At 54.4% G+C, this 13,647-nt stretch overlaps 6 protein-coding genes across 6 annotated transcripts; 2 read left to right on the top strand and 4 right to left on the bottom strand.

Moving 5' to 3' along the window:
* Nucleotides 1-248: 248 nt before the first annotated feature.
* On the bottom strand, nucleotides 249-2,419 carry VTN31DRAFT_4838 (uncharacterized protein; the record flags this gene model as incomplete). The annotated part of the gene is made up of 4 exons (XM_069405270.1): nucleotides 249-1,006; nucleotides 1,077-1,315; nucleotides 1,372-1,635; nucleotides 1,848-2,419. The coding sequence occupies 4 exons, from the start codon at nucleotides 2,417-2,419 to the stop codon at nucleotides 249-251; spliced, it is 1,833 nt and encodes a 610-aa protein (XP_069260351.1).
* Nucleotides 2,420-2,735: 316 nt separating this feature from the next.
* VTN31DRAFT_4839 (uncharacterized protein) lies at nucleotides 2,736-3,154 on the top strand (the record flags this gene model as incomplete). The annotated part of the gene is made up of 2 exons (XM_069405271.1): nucleotides 2,736-2,897; nucleotides 2,948-3,154. 2 exons carry the CDS (start codon nucleotides 2,736-2,738, stop codon nucleotides 3,152-3,154), a joined length of 369 nt encoding a protein of 122 aa, XP_069260352.1.
* A 1,139-nt stretch (nucleotides 3,155-4,293) lies between these two features.
* Nucleotides 4,294-6,211, top strand: VTN31DRAFT_4840 (uncharacterized protein; the record flags this gene model as incomplete). The annotated part of the gene is made up of 3 exons (XM_069405273.1): nucleotides 4,294-4,309; nucleotides 4,452-5,213; nucleotides 5,271-6,211. The coding sequence occupies 3 exons, from the start codon at nucleotides 4,294-4,296 to the stop codon at nucleotides 6,209-6,211; spliced, it is 1,719 nt and encodes a 572-aa protein (XP_069260353.1).
* A 2,631-nt stretch (nucleotides 6,212-8,842) lies between these two features.
* Nucleotides 8,843-10,368, bottom strand: VTN31DRAFT_4841 (uncharacterized protein; the record flags this gene model as incomplete). The annotated part of the gene is made up of 3 exons (XM_069405274.1): nucleotides 8,843-9,438; nucleotides 9,495-10,193; nucleotides 10,260-10,368. 3 exons carry the CDS (start codon nucleotides 10,366-10,368, stop codon nucleotides 8,843-8,845), a joined length of 1,404 nt encoding a protein of 467 aa, XP_069260354.1.
* Nucleotides 10,369-11,689: 1,321 nt separating this feature from the next.
* VTN31DRAFT_4842 (uncharacterized protein) lies at nucleotides 11,690-12,949 on the bottom strand (the record flags this gene model as incomplete). Its single annotated transcript, XM_069405275.1, has 3 exons — nucleotides 11,690-12,296; nucleotides 12,357-12,426; nucleotides 12,493-12,949. 3 exons carry the CDS (start codon nucleotides 12,947-12,949, stop codon nucleotides 11,690-11,692), a joined length of 1,134 nt encoding a protein of 377 aa, XP_069260355.1.
* Nucleotides 12,950-13,186: 237 nt separating this feature from the next.
* On the bottom strand, nucleotides 13,187-13,558 carry VTN31DRAFT_4843 (uncharacterized protein; the record flags this gene model as incomplete). The annotated part of the gene is made up of 2 exons (XM_069405276.1): nucleotides 13,187-13,277; nucleotides 13,362-13,558. 2 exons carry the CDS (start codon nucleotides 13,556-13,558, stop codon nucleotides 13,187-13,189), a joined length of 288 nt encoding a protein of 95 aa, XP_069260356.1.
* Nucleotides 13,559-13,647: the final 89 nt, after the last annotated feature.

Here is a 13,647-nt window from a genome sequence, read left to right on the forward strand (position 1 = left end):
CCGGCAAAGAGAAAAAAGAAAAAAAAAAGTCTAGAACAAAGTGGACTCGAAGCAACGAGTACATAACAGTTGTCGAGTCGTGGGAACCGGATCAGTTCAAGGCAGAGTTCATCGGACCGGGTGAAATCCATCGGCAGAAATAGACAATTGTACTTATACAGGAAGTAGAAAGTGAGACTGAGAATCGGGGAGGGACGCCATGTTTGGGCGGGGGAGCGAGGGGAGAGGAATGTGTGAGGATGGGCTATTCATTTTTCACCAAGTTTGCCATATTCTTGTTGCCATTTCAGGAGATGTCGCGTCAAAACGTCCATCATCTCGACGCTGCTGAGGTCTTTGAAGTCTCGTTCTTTGACGGTGGCGGCGGCGTTGCTGCCGTCGTCCGTCGAAGCTCCCTGGCCGTCCGCAACGGAGGCAGCGCCATCGATGGATGCTGCTGGTTTCCCCCCTTCGCCGTTGGTCGCCTGAAGGATGTCGAGTTTCTCGTTGATGCCGTGGATGGCCGATGTGTGCGGTCCTTGTCGCCCGTTGTCGTGGTTGCCGTTGGGAGGCGTGCTGGAGCTCTCCCCGCTGACGGCCATCTCCACCTGCATGCGCGAGATGAAGTCCAGGATGGCAGCGACGCGTCGCTTGAGCTCGGTCATCGACGTCCGGTGCGGATTCAAATGCCGAGGCTTGCCCTTCTCTGCTCCGTTTACATGAGCTCCATTCGTGCCATTCCCGCCATGTGGTGAGTCCCGTCCTCGGTCACGGTGTGATGGAGAGTTGGGCGATTGACGGCCGTCTCCGTTCGCTTGGTCGCGATCGCGATTCTGCTGATTACGGGCGGATCGTCCTCCACGTCGAGCCGGCGGCCGTCCCGATTTTCGGTTTGACGCACGCGATGCCACCGGCTCGGTTGGCGGGACTGGTGTGTCGGGGCGTGCTTCGGATGGCTCGGGATCGGTTGTCGGTGGAGCAGCGCCCGTAGACTTGATCGACGATGCTTCGCCTTCTTGGTCGGACTCTGCTCCCCCGTGTCGTCAGCCAAGCTTCTCGCGGAAAAAAAAAAGTCAGTGTGTAAAAAACTGACATACCTTCGCGTCGTCGATCTGAGCGCGATTTTCGCCTTGTTGTGCTTTCTGGGGCTTCTGCCTCCGGCTCGTCCAACTCTCTGCCTTCTCTCTCTCGGTTATTGCCTCGTTGTCTCTTGGTGCCGTTTGTCTTTGGTTTCGACTCATCATCGGATGCTGACGGAGAGGCTGGATTGCTCGGTTGGGCTCCCTCGGAGGGGGAAGGAGAACTCGTCCTCTGTCGCTTGACCGCTTGCTTTGGACTGGGAGAATGTTAAGACACTCGTGCCATCGATCTCCGCGCGGCTTGATCACTTACGCTTCGCTGTCAGTGCGACCCCTCTTGGGTCTGCGAGACCCAGCATCGTCGTGACTCATCCGAGCTTCCTCCTTGCTCTCTTCTATCGCTCTTCGCAATTGTTCTTCCTCATCATAGGCCGCCTCTCGACTGTTCATTGTGGAACGACGCTTGGGGGGATCATTTTGGCGGAGCTTTGATCGGCGGTCGTCACTCGAGGACTCTCTGGACGTGGAACCGGTACTGGACGTGGCCGCCACTGGCAAGAACTGGGAAGATTGCGCCCTGGTAGTGTGTGAGCGGAGATCCCACATATTTTGACTGTAGATCCAAATGATTGCAGCAGAGTTGCGCAAGGAGAATGTGGACGTGAAAAGAGCAAGTTCCATGTAGGAGGGAAAGGAGCTGCCATGATTCATGTAGTTCAAAACGCAGTGAAGAGAGCCGCAATGCGACATGACGTTCGGGGAAGAATCACAAGGACAGTCACCACTTACCCATTGGATTCGTTGGTGATTTTGTGGAGGTCTCTGCGGCACTCTTCACAAAAGTACTCGTCTGGACTCATGGCCTCGTCCATGATACCGACGCAGCCCCCATGCTGCCAGACCTTACACGAGTCGCACTGAATGAACATGCTCCCGATGTCGTCGCTGCCGAGGGTATCTGATCCATCTCCGGGAGACCCCCTAGAGTCGCTGCCTCTATGACGGCCTCGACTCAGCGCAGCCCGGCGTGATGGTGGCAGTCCTGGGTACTCCTGCTGACCACAGAGACACCGAGTGATTTCCTCATCTTCGTTGTCGGCCTCGTCCTCCTCCTCTTCTTCATTCCTTGTGTTCGAGGGGCCATCGAGGTCGTCGTCTCGGGCGCGGCGCTGGCGCGTCTGAGGGACATCATCGGTGGACTGCGAGCGGTTTGACGATCGTTGCGGAGACAACACTTTATTGCTCGAGCGCGTGCTTCTTTCTCCGCGCGATACACCATTTCCCGAGCTTGACGAGTTTAGGTGGTGCAGGGCGGGCGACGGCTGCGACGTGCGCGCGCGAGAGGAGCGGCGAGGCGTCATGGCGGGTCGCTAGGCTTTGCCGGCATGGATTGTGAGCTCAAAGGCAGAGATCACAGGGAAGAGACTGTTCACAAACCGTCAATTCAGAGATTGAAAACGACCAGTGGCTGGAGACGACGGAGGCGGCCCTGGGAGAGCGAGGGCCGGCGAAGGTGAATTTTCTTTGGAGAGCGGAGGCGCGGCTGGGGCAGCCGACAAAGAAGAAATTTCAGCAAGACAATTGAGACGAATCGATGGCGCTCATTTAGAAAGGCGAACCGCGAGTAGGCGACTACATAATAGCCCTTGAAGAGAGGAGCAGAGCGAAGAGAGAAAAATGAGGAGACGAGAGATTCGGGTCGGGATAAATGGATTACCTATTGGATCAATCTACTCTTTGGTGCTTCCCCGCTCCAACCAACGCTCAAGCGCCGGCTTGATTTCAGTGCCTTCTCCTCGGCTCACTCCAGGCCGTGTTTCCGGAAAGAAATTCACATCGGTGAGATCCTTTTTCGATCGGATGATCCTGACTGATCGGTTGAGGAATAGCTCTGTCTACTCCGTACGATGATGGTTCGCTTTCCCGCACACCAATGGGCGGCAGCTCACTGTGCGTTCCCTGGACTACCAGTAAGAAGCTTCGCCTTCCATCAACGCTCGGATGTGCAAATCGAAATGACGAGGTCGTTTTGCTGCGCGATTTCCGTATCATTTGTTGATTCTCAACGGCATGTGGCGACGATTCGTCTTCCTTGAGCTCTCTTGTACGCGAGACAGCCGCTTCGATCCGTTTCTTTGCGCTCTACCCAATATCCTCGCTCTGCAAATTACTAACTTTTCTGCCCGAGCTATTAAAGAATGAGTTCGATGGCTACAGTCATTATGGTGATGAAGATACTCAACATGGGAGCGTTCAGTGTGGGATCGGCCCCGATTCAGAGTGCCCCCAGAGGAATACTCTCGGTGGACAGTAGCAAATCAGTCGGTGGCATATTGGGGGGACCAATCCTGCTCTACATTATGACTTAGGAGCGCGATTGTAGGAACATTGCTCGTAGTAATGAACTGGCTGCTCTTCGTAGCATTCTCTGCTTGGACACCTGAACGTATCTGCCTCGGCCTCAAGACAGCTGGCCCAGGAACTCCACCGGACAACGTGCCCGGTGCTTCGTCGAATGATGCATCACAATCGAACGTGCACCACTTCCGTCAATCTCCCTTCAATCCCCGTCACGCAGCTTATCACTGATGGCACGAAACACGCTGATTTCGGCGCGTTCTCTTCGTGGCCTCTCCGCACTAAACCCGAAGCGGACTAGCGAAATATGAGCTTACCTAATCAATACCCGAGCGCTCAACGCCACGGTCGAATCAGGTATTGCTTCTTCATCGCCCATCGCTGCCAAACGACATTGCTCACCACTAAACTCGTCCTTGAATTCGGCTTGCGGCTTGTTCTTCAGCTAACTCACTCGTCTCTGGAGCATACGGCTCTCAATTTTTGCTCGAACGACACTCATCTTTCCGCCCGCCCCGCCCGTTTTCACTCCTGGTTCCAGACTGCATTTGGCCGGGATAGATCAATCTTCCGCATTATCAGTGTAAGTGGCATCTTCACCGGATGAGCTTCCTGGCTCCCTGGTGCATGTCTGGTTCCGGTGGTTAGGTGGACGACAGCCATTCCTTCCTCCGGGCTCTGCCTCGATCTGCCGAGGTTGCATGGCCAGTCCACACATACTGATGTGTCATGCAGTTTGGATAGAGCACTTGTCATCCTCTGTCCACTCATCGATCCCCGTCTTGCTTCGAGGAATCGTAGACACAGAATTTGATCGGTGGAAGCGACTTGGCACTCCGATACTCTCTTGTGGGCCGTGGTGTTTGAACGGGGCACGATGGCTGCCACGCTGAGTACGTTTCACACCCCGCCTTTCGTCCGAAATGCTCCCTGGCCTGGGTGTGGACGGAGCTACGCCGATTCACTGTCCGCTACAATAGCTGCACAGAGTCACAAGTTTCGGGAGTCGTAGGTAACTGACTTTGAGTTCTGTAGGCGGGTCATATTCGTCCGCTCCAGACACACCATCTCCGGTCTATCCAGACCGTCTGATCAGGCCACTTCCGAAACGACCGCTGCGCTCTCGCTTGTCTCCAGAGGTCGCTGGCTCGATTCGGTTTCCTCCCTCACCGCCGGTGTCGCAAATTTTCAATAGCTCCAGTTCCGAGAACGGGGAGCCCGATGGCAAACGTTCCATGCAGCAACAGTACTGCGATAGCTACGACCGCGAACGTAGCCCGGAACGGGATCACCGGCATCCATATGAGAATGGCGTCGATGCCGAGAGTGGTGATGAGGACAGCCCCGTGGTTATACGCCGTAGCGCTGCATTCCGGGCGTCGTCGCTCCCACCGTCGACGCCCGCGTCGAACGGCCATTATGACGACATGCCTACAAAGTCATCGCCAGTCGGATTAGACGGATACGATGCTTTTGAAAACACCAACAACAAGAAAAAGAGGAAAATTCCTACCTCAGGCTCGTTGAGCAGCCATCACTCGAGCTTAGCCTCCGATTTGGCAAATATGGGGTTATCCAGCTCCGGTTCATCCTCACCGTCAGGACTGGAGAGTAGCAGAGGTGGGTCGTATGGATCTGCTGGCTCGGTCTCGGGAGGAAGCGGAATATCTGGCCCGGGACGAGGTCGGTTAGGACGCCAACGAGATGGTCGGGGTGGACCAAGAAACCTGCCTTTGTCCTATGCAAAGAATTCCTGGCTTCGCCGTGAGTCAACTCCGCCGTCACAATCGAAGAACGGTACATAGATCACTGGAACCATCTGCTGATCCTTTTGTTCTGACATGGATCTTGTAGGTGACGGTTCGGGCAAGTATGACCAGGGAATCATCTCTACGGCGATCGCAAATGCAGCCGCACTCTCTCCCGCTTCGAGTGGACAAGAAAATGGAAGCCTGCTTGATCAGCAGTCCAATCACTCACCGCCAAGCAAAACACAGTTCACATTCACCTGTGAATCTGACTCTTCAAAGAACATTGCGTTGCAGTCGCCGACCCCTTACCCATTACCCCAACAATCCCGTCACTTGACCTCTTCACTATCACATGGCGGTCAGGGTCAGCGAGATTTCTCCACACAGGGCACACAGACAAGCCCAAGCATGGGCGGCGTCAATAGTAGTCAGCAAACGCAGCAACAACAAGGGTCTTCGACCTCTGGGCAGGGTCAGGGGACTGCGCCCAGCACTGGGAAGAAGACTCGCCGGTCCGCTGCATCGATCTACGCGTTAGCGGCTCGCCAGCGACGAATTCAACAGCAGTATGCCAACTTGCACCATCCGCCGGACCCCGAGGATATTTGGATCTGTGAGTTTTGCGAGTATGAAGCGATTTTCGGCCATCCTCCCGAAGCTCTCATTCGACAGTACGAGATCAAAGATCGCAAAGAACGTCGTCGACTTGCAGAGAAGCGGCGGTTGCTCGAAAAGGCCAAGATGAAAGGTCGGAAGGGAAGGAAAGCAACCAAGAACTCTACGAAGCACGCCAATGCTACTCAGACGGGAAGTCATCGCCATTCGGACCATGGCAGCATTGATCCTGCCGGGCCTCATCCGGGCGACTACCTTGGACCGGACTACGATGACGACTTGATCCCGCCACCTGCTCCAGTACCTTTGCACCATGCGGCATCCAAGACATCTGAGCCGCCATTTTCAGGAGCACGCCGCTCCTCAGATGGAGAATCGCCCCCGCCGAAGGAAGCGTCAGGTGGAGGAGGCACGACCCGAAACACGTGAGGCTTGGGCCGGGCAGTTGGATGGTTGCCAGTTTCCCCCGGAATACATCGGAGGTGTTGTCACGATAGTCCCAAGTCGGGGGACGCACGTCCGGGATGCATCCGTGAGGACAATTCTGGCAGCCATCACTGCGCTCGGCAGCGGGTCATGGTGATATGTGTATTCCCGGCTTTTATTCTCCTGGCATTGTTTCTGCTAGCCTTTTGTGTGCCCGTCGGCTGGTACACTGGGGCTGATTTCTTGTTCCAAGTTGTGTTCGGGTATTTTCTGAGATGATGGCGTCACTTCTACTCCACTCCATTGCAATGCACAGAGCAGGATTTTTTTTTTTTACCATGGCATGGCGTTGCGAAAACCAGACGAAATGAACATGTCACGATTTTCGGTATGAGGACATTCGATGTTTGCGGGCGTTTTCTGTCGGAGCCATTGAGTCAAGGGCAGTAGTGTTGGGGAATGGGAAAGGATGAACTACATTATACATACGGTAGCGTTCACGGTCGTCGAGTCTGGTTTTCTGTTTTCTTTTTCGTCGTTGTCCTCCTCCTGTATCTAGATCCCTAGGTGCATAGCTGTTCAAGTGCCTGTGCATAGAAGCATGAATGCAAACGAGCGACCAAATTGGAACAGAGACCGACTATGTATGTATGGGTTTCGGCCGCGATGCCATTTCAAAGCATGACCGCGAGTCAAACCCGTTGGATCAGAAGAATCCGCGACTATACACACACGTGGTGAAACGTCTTAACCTACATCAAAGCTTGGAGAGACGGCGACAAGATCCCATGGCCAGTCAAGCTCCGAATCCTTAACGGCCGCTGAAAAGTCGAACAAGCCTACTCCACAACCATTATTGATGATTTATTTCTTGGAACAGTTTCATCATCTCTTGTATCCTATTTTACTTGACGGACTTAGTTCGAACTGCTAATGTGGTACTTACCTTTGTCCCAGAAGGGCGGCACAAGGCACGAATAGGAGCGATTCCTCCGTTAAGCGCCGGGCATTCCTCGAACAATCGTCGTCCATCGTATACACCCACCTCACCTCCCAGGACATGGTAGTCTCAAGTCCTAAAAAAAGGAACAATAGATGCTGACGAACTAATTTGATGAAACTGGAGTTGATTTGTCGCGGGGCATAATGGTCTGAAGAACTCATAATGAAGTTAGGTATCGAGGTACTCAGTATAAGATGGCTTCAACTCTACACTGTAGAGTCATTGATCATTGATCATTCAGGCTTTTCTTTGTCTCGATCAAAGGATTTATAGATTGTTTTTCTTTTTGTTATTCTTTTGATGTCCCTTTGAGAGGGAACAAATAACGAACGGGCTTTTTTTTGCTTTGTCTTCATTGATTGAAGACAAGACAATCAACAACTCAGTTGACGACGACCTTTGTATTCTCTTTGCCAGCGATATCATTCCCATTGTTCTTCAGTGTATGACATAAAGCCACGCTGGGAAGTCGCATCCATCTCGCATCCGCATCCGTCATTCATCTTCTCCACGAGTCACTCCGAGTCCTCTCGCGGCAGATCATATACATAGCTTCCTGATCTTCCTCGCCCAGCTCCATCTCATGTGGTTCCTCGTCTTCAAACTCCTTCGAATCGGAGCCAAAGAGGTGAAAAAACGACGAGCCGCGAAGCAGAACCAAGCCAACAACCCTCCTCCTCCTCCTCCTCCTATTCATCCTGGGTATCCAACCTATCCTGCAGCCCCAGCACAACAACCACCACAACACCACCACCACGCCGCGTGGTACTCCGACCCCGAAGCAATGCAAACCCGCCCAAAACGTCTCCAAGTCCTCACCGGCGGCGGCGGCGATCCGCGCAGCCCGGCAAAGATCCTCGCCGACATCCTGCTGCGCTTCTTTCAGTTCGTCATGGGCTTGACGGTCATTGGCCTGTACGGCGTCGACCTGCGCGCCGCGCACAAGCAGCACGTCGGCGCGGACTCGAAATGGGTGTACGCCGTCGTCACCGCCACGATGGCCTGCATCACCGCTGCCGTGTACCTCGTTGCGCCGTTTGTCCTGGGGAATCGTCCCGCGATTGCCGCTCGGCGGCCCTTGCATCTGCCGTGCTTTGCCTGGGAGTGCATCATGTTTCTCTTCTGGTTGACGCTCTTTGGGATCTTTGGGAAGATGTATATCCCGGAGGATCCCGAGGGGGATTCGGCGATCGTCCGGATGAAGCGGGCTGTGTGGGTGGATCTCACGAATCTGTTCCTTTGGTGTACGTCCGCCGTCTGGTGCGGCTTGCGTTGGTTGAAGTCGCCGCAGCAGCGGGTTCCGAATGCTCCGCCTGCGTCAGATAAACTGTCAGAGTCGGGCGATTAATTTGGGTGGGGAGGGGGGAAATCTCATGATACATTGATTTCCCGGCTGCGTCATTCACTGTCACTGCAATCGTGTTCTTTGCATTCGTTGGGACGTCTTCTCACTGCTCTAGACGAAGATGTACATATATAATATATATCGATATCTCGATGTAGACATGGTTCCGAAAACAATGATTACTGGCGAACCGTCAACAAACTCCCCTGCATAAGAGACCAGCTCGCTTGAATACGTAAAGGATAATCGACTTCTCGAAAGCAACTTGAACGCCGTATTCCTTACCCTAAGGACGGTCCATCTCCTGAACGCCTTTTGATCGCCCAATCAACGTGCTCAATTGCGTATTACTTGGTATCCTGGGTACCGTAAACACCCCCGCCGATGTCTGTTGCGTCGTGCCTGCCGTCGCCGTCGACGGTAGCGGAATCCTCGTCACGACCATCGGCGTCGCTGTCCGCGAGCCGGGACGAGTTCGGCTGGCGCTCCGCGATGGCCGTTCTGTCGCGGCTTTGCCTTCCTTGGCATCGCCCTTCCTTGGCCCCGTTAGACCGGGAGAAGACGCCAAAAGTCCCCGGAGGTTGGAGTAGCTTGCATTCGTGCTGGCGACCGGAGACACACCGGCGCTCTCGGCAGCCCCCTGCTGTTGTTGCCGCTGCACAAACCGGCCGCGAAAGTCAGGGTCGACGAGCGAACTGGACGCGCTGCGCTCCGGGGATGGTTCCGAGCCACGATTGTGATGACGGACGCTGCTGACGGAGAAAAAACCGGTCGGGGGTGGTGACTTCATTTCCCTTTCGGACTTGGTTGCCTGCTGTGCTCGCTCTAGGTATGACAGCGACTGCCACGATAGCTGCGCTGGCTCTGGAAGAGCCGATCCTGCTACATTTTCATCAGCCAATGCATTGGTAGGAATGAGTATTAGGGTTAGACTCTACCTCCAGGGGCCGACTTTTGTGGTGACGGATTTTCGCACCCACTTTTCGTCGTTTCCTGGGTCGGTGTTGAATCTTGATCGGTCCCCGGTCGTTCAGCCACACCAACCGTGGGACAAGTCTGCGACGATTTGCGCCTCGGGAGGACCCCTCGTCGCCTCGATGTGGCCGCGATGTTTGCAACGAAGGAAGTCCGCTTGCGAGTGGCCTTTTGTGCATCGCTCTCCGGAAACGCTTTGGGTGCCTTACTGGGAGCCTTTGTTGGCGATGTAGACCTTGGTTTTTGTTGAGCCGATGGCCCCCAGATCACAGATTTGGGTCTTTTAGAAGACGCAGCAACGGCTTGTTCACTCTCTGTATCTGAGCACTTTCTCGACATGGACTGGTCACCAGCATCATTCTGCGCAGGAGAGACCTCTCCTGACGCGTTTTTTGTGGTCGGCGCAGCAGCCTGCTCCCCCACATCAGTATCAACATTAACAACAGTCATCCGGCGAGGTAATCGGACAACCTCTGACGCAGATTGACTGGAGATGAGATGGGGAGATCTGCTTTCGGTAACTGCAAGGAAGAGCTTCGCCAGCGTCGCTCCGGATAGACTCCTTCTAACAGACCCGTTTCCCCAAATTCGCCAGAACAGATTTTCTAGCCGGTGGACCACAGGATCATGCGCGTCACTTTTCGAGCTTTGGGAAGAGAATACTATTGACACCGTATTATGAGCCTGGCATCATTCCCACAAATTTGGAGCCGTCGCCATGATAGTACCTTTCCACAGCATTGCGATGTCCGCCACATCAACCGTGCCGAGTCCCTGCATATCCGACGTCACGGTGCTCTTGGGGATCACCACCCCTGCGGGAAGTCGCCGCGCCATTGCTACCAGACGTCCAAGACGGTGGTGACCTGGATCGGGGGGTGTTGAATTCGCCAGCCTACGTGGGCCCCATGATGGTTTTCCTCGAGGAACGGAACAGTAGTCCGAGAGCTCCAAAGTTCTCAACAACGAACGTTTTCGACCAGAAAGAGTGTGTAGTCGTTCGTAGTGTCGCAGGAAATCGTAGGATGTGGTTGCCGGTTTGTTGGATAAGCACAATGAGGAATGATTGATTTTGTAGTAGCCTACGGCTGATTCGGGGACAGATGATGATGGCCCAAGTCAGGCGGGCCCACTGGACAACAACAACACTGGAGGAGAAAAAGAAAAACACACGAGTTGACGAGTATCAAAGTTGCCATCCCCGATAGCCGAATGCACAAGAGCTGCGAGAATGGCGGGATGATTGGATCAGATTTCACACCGGCGGTCGGGAAACCCGCATTCACTCCGATCCGCATGGCTGGTTCCCGCCCAGGTCCAATGATTATTCTTTGATCACTCTCATTCTCATTCATTCTCTTTTTGTTCTCGCAGGTCATTCATTGATCATTCCGCTTTTCAACCAGGCAGAATCGCATCAAACAACAACCTGGTCAGCTGCCTGCCAATCTCCTGTTGTTGCTTTTTTTGTGATTGGCCCGCGGCTCGATACCCTGCTGCTCCACTCCCCGCAGCTTTCCGGCTTGTTGGCGACTTGGCAACTCCGCGAATATCCTTACTTCCTGATCGGGTTTAGTATAATAATTCCAAGCTCCTTATCACGGGGAGCTTCCTCCTTGCTTCTACTGTACAATTCTCCTTGTTCCAAATCCATGATTATGATTATGAATGGCCAGGATGGAAGAATAATGATAGCATTAATCCTGTATTCAATCAATATTTGCATGGTATACGTACATGTACCAGGCAAGAGAATATTAGCCACCGATCGTCGCAGCAGGGTAATAATCATCACCTGTACTCCCAAAAGTCAAGTCCTCAAACGAGTATCCTCGAACTTGCAGTCCTGTACCATGACTGGGTGTATGTGTGGAATCGGATATTAACCGCCCAAACTTTTCACCGCCAAATGAAACAACCCAGCAGAGAATGCAAACCGCCCCGATGAGGCATGGCATCGATCTCAATCCAGCCCGCCGGAAAACAAACATCAATGCAAGATTCGGCCCAACAACAAAAACAGCATGACTCTATGTATCGAACGGACAATAACCTCCCGGACAATCATTAAGAACGCTGGTCTAATGACGTGAAAAAGAAACGCACAGGCCGTAGAGGAAAGAAAGAAAAAAAAAAAAAAAACAACGCGTCATCCGTGTTAGGTCAAGGTGTAGCCACCATCGACACGAAGATCGGCCCCGGTCACGTAACGAGAGGCATCGCTCAGCAGGAAAACCACGGCGCCCATGAGATCCTCAGGGGCGCCCATCTTGCCCTGCGGAATGAGCGAGGTCCACTTCTTGTGCAAATCGGGATTCTCGGCAAGGATCTTCTTGGTCAATGCGGTCAACATGTAACCCGGACTGATGCAATTGACGCGGATGTCGTGCTGGGCCCATTCAACGGCGAGCGATGCGGCCAAATGTCGCACGGCTGCCTTGGCCGCGTTGTAGGGGGCCTGCGGCTGTGGAACATTGACAATCGCCCCAGACATGCTGCCGATCAAGACCATACTGCCGGGGGCGTTGCGCTGCATGAGATGCTTGGCCACTCCCGTCGCAAAGAGATAGGTGCCGTCGACGTTGACGCCCCACAGTTTGCGAACCCGGTCAATGGGGTAGGAGATGGCATCAAAGTTCTCTGTGAAACCAGCCGAGGTGACGAGATGATCGATGCGGCCATGCTGCTCGATAATCTCGGCGAGCGCGGCGTTGACCGAGTCGGGGTCCGAGACATCGGAATAGTGCGCAGTGACCTTGGGTAACCTACCGAACCACGAGGGTTAGCTTGACGGCTGAATAGCAAACGCGTTGGGGAACACTTACCGGTCCAAGCCAGGATTCTCCTTCTGGAATTGCGCAACCAACTTCTGAGCCTGCTCTTCCGCTTCTTGCTCTGTTGCGCACGATTATTAGCACAACGGCCCCAACGTCGAGAGATCCCGAGTGCAACCACACTTACTGTTCAGATCCACGATGGCCAAATCCGAGCCCGACGCGACCAATGCCTGGCCCATGACGAGACCCAAGCCCCGGGCGCCGCCGGTGACGATGCTCACCTTGTTTTCGAGCGAGAACGACGCAAGCGTCCGCTTGAAGTGCATCCCACCGCGTCCCTGCACCATGGGAGTCCGGGGCACGTCCTCATGCTTCGGGTATTCGATTTCGATACTCTCATCGGTCCGCGCGTAGGCGCCAGGGCGTCCGTTCGTGCCATTCTTCTGGGACAGTGCGCCCATTGTCGACGCGGCCTTGGGATCGGAGTCCCGATCGCTCTGGAATCGAGCCGGAGTGGTGGCAAGGCCACGGAAGTTGGTGGAGAGAATCCGTGGTGGCCATCGTGAGGCGACCGGCCGGGTCGCCCGGTGAACGGCGCGCAAGGCCTGCTGAGCACCGGCCGAGTTCAAGAAGGTGGCCATGCCTGGTGGGTGCAGGGAAGATGGGAGAATGAATGAAAGAGAGGTCTAAGGTGCTGAGAATGCGAACGCAAAGGTAACCAGAGCCACACACCCGGGGGAAAGGGGATGGGTCCAAGAGGCGATTAAATAGGGGGCGCGAGGGGCAGTGGTGAAAAAATCGGACATTGTGCTGCTTAGCCGCAGATATCTGTACGAGTCGTGGCCGCAAGATTTCGTGCTGACAATTCGAGCATGTTCCTACATCGTGACCTCCGACCGGGCGATGAGGGCGGGCCCGCGGCCAACGGTCCAGACTCTGGAATGCTCCCCAAGTTCTTCGTACAACCACCTTATTATACCTTTTGATCAGCTACAGGACTTGTTCGGAAAGCTCATCGCATCACGGCGATTCTGTTCTCAGTGAGATACATACATGCTTCTCCTTCCCGTCACCAGATGCTTGCCAGGTGCGTGAGCATTGGAGGGCGGGCAGTGGCAGTTGGGTTGGCAGTGGGCCAGACCCGAGGAAAACGCCCGGCTCCGGCTGGAACTCAGGCTGGGGCAGGCAAAATGGGATGGGAGGGCTTTCCGCCCCGAAAAGGCCACTTTTCCTCTATCAGATGTCCGCATGACCAGTGGAAATTTCCTCTAGCGCAGCAGATTTTGTTGACGCGATAGCCTCGCCTCGCCTACCGATTGCAGCACATTTTCCAGGAGCT

This window comes from Thermomyces dupontii (genome assembly GCF_041956625.1).
Source record: "Thermomyces dupontii strain NRRL 2155 unplaced genomic scaffold VTN31scaffold_4, whole genome shotgun sequence".
NCBI lineage: Eukaryota > Fungi > Ascomycota > Eurotiomycetes > Eurotiales > Trichocomaceae > Thermomyces > Thermomyces dupontii.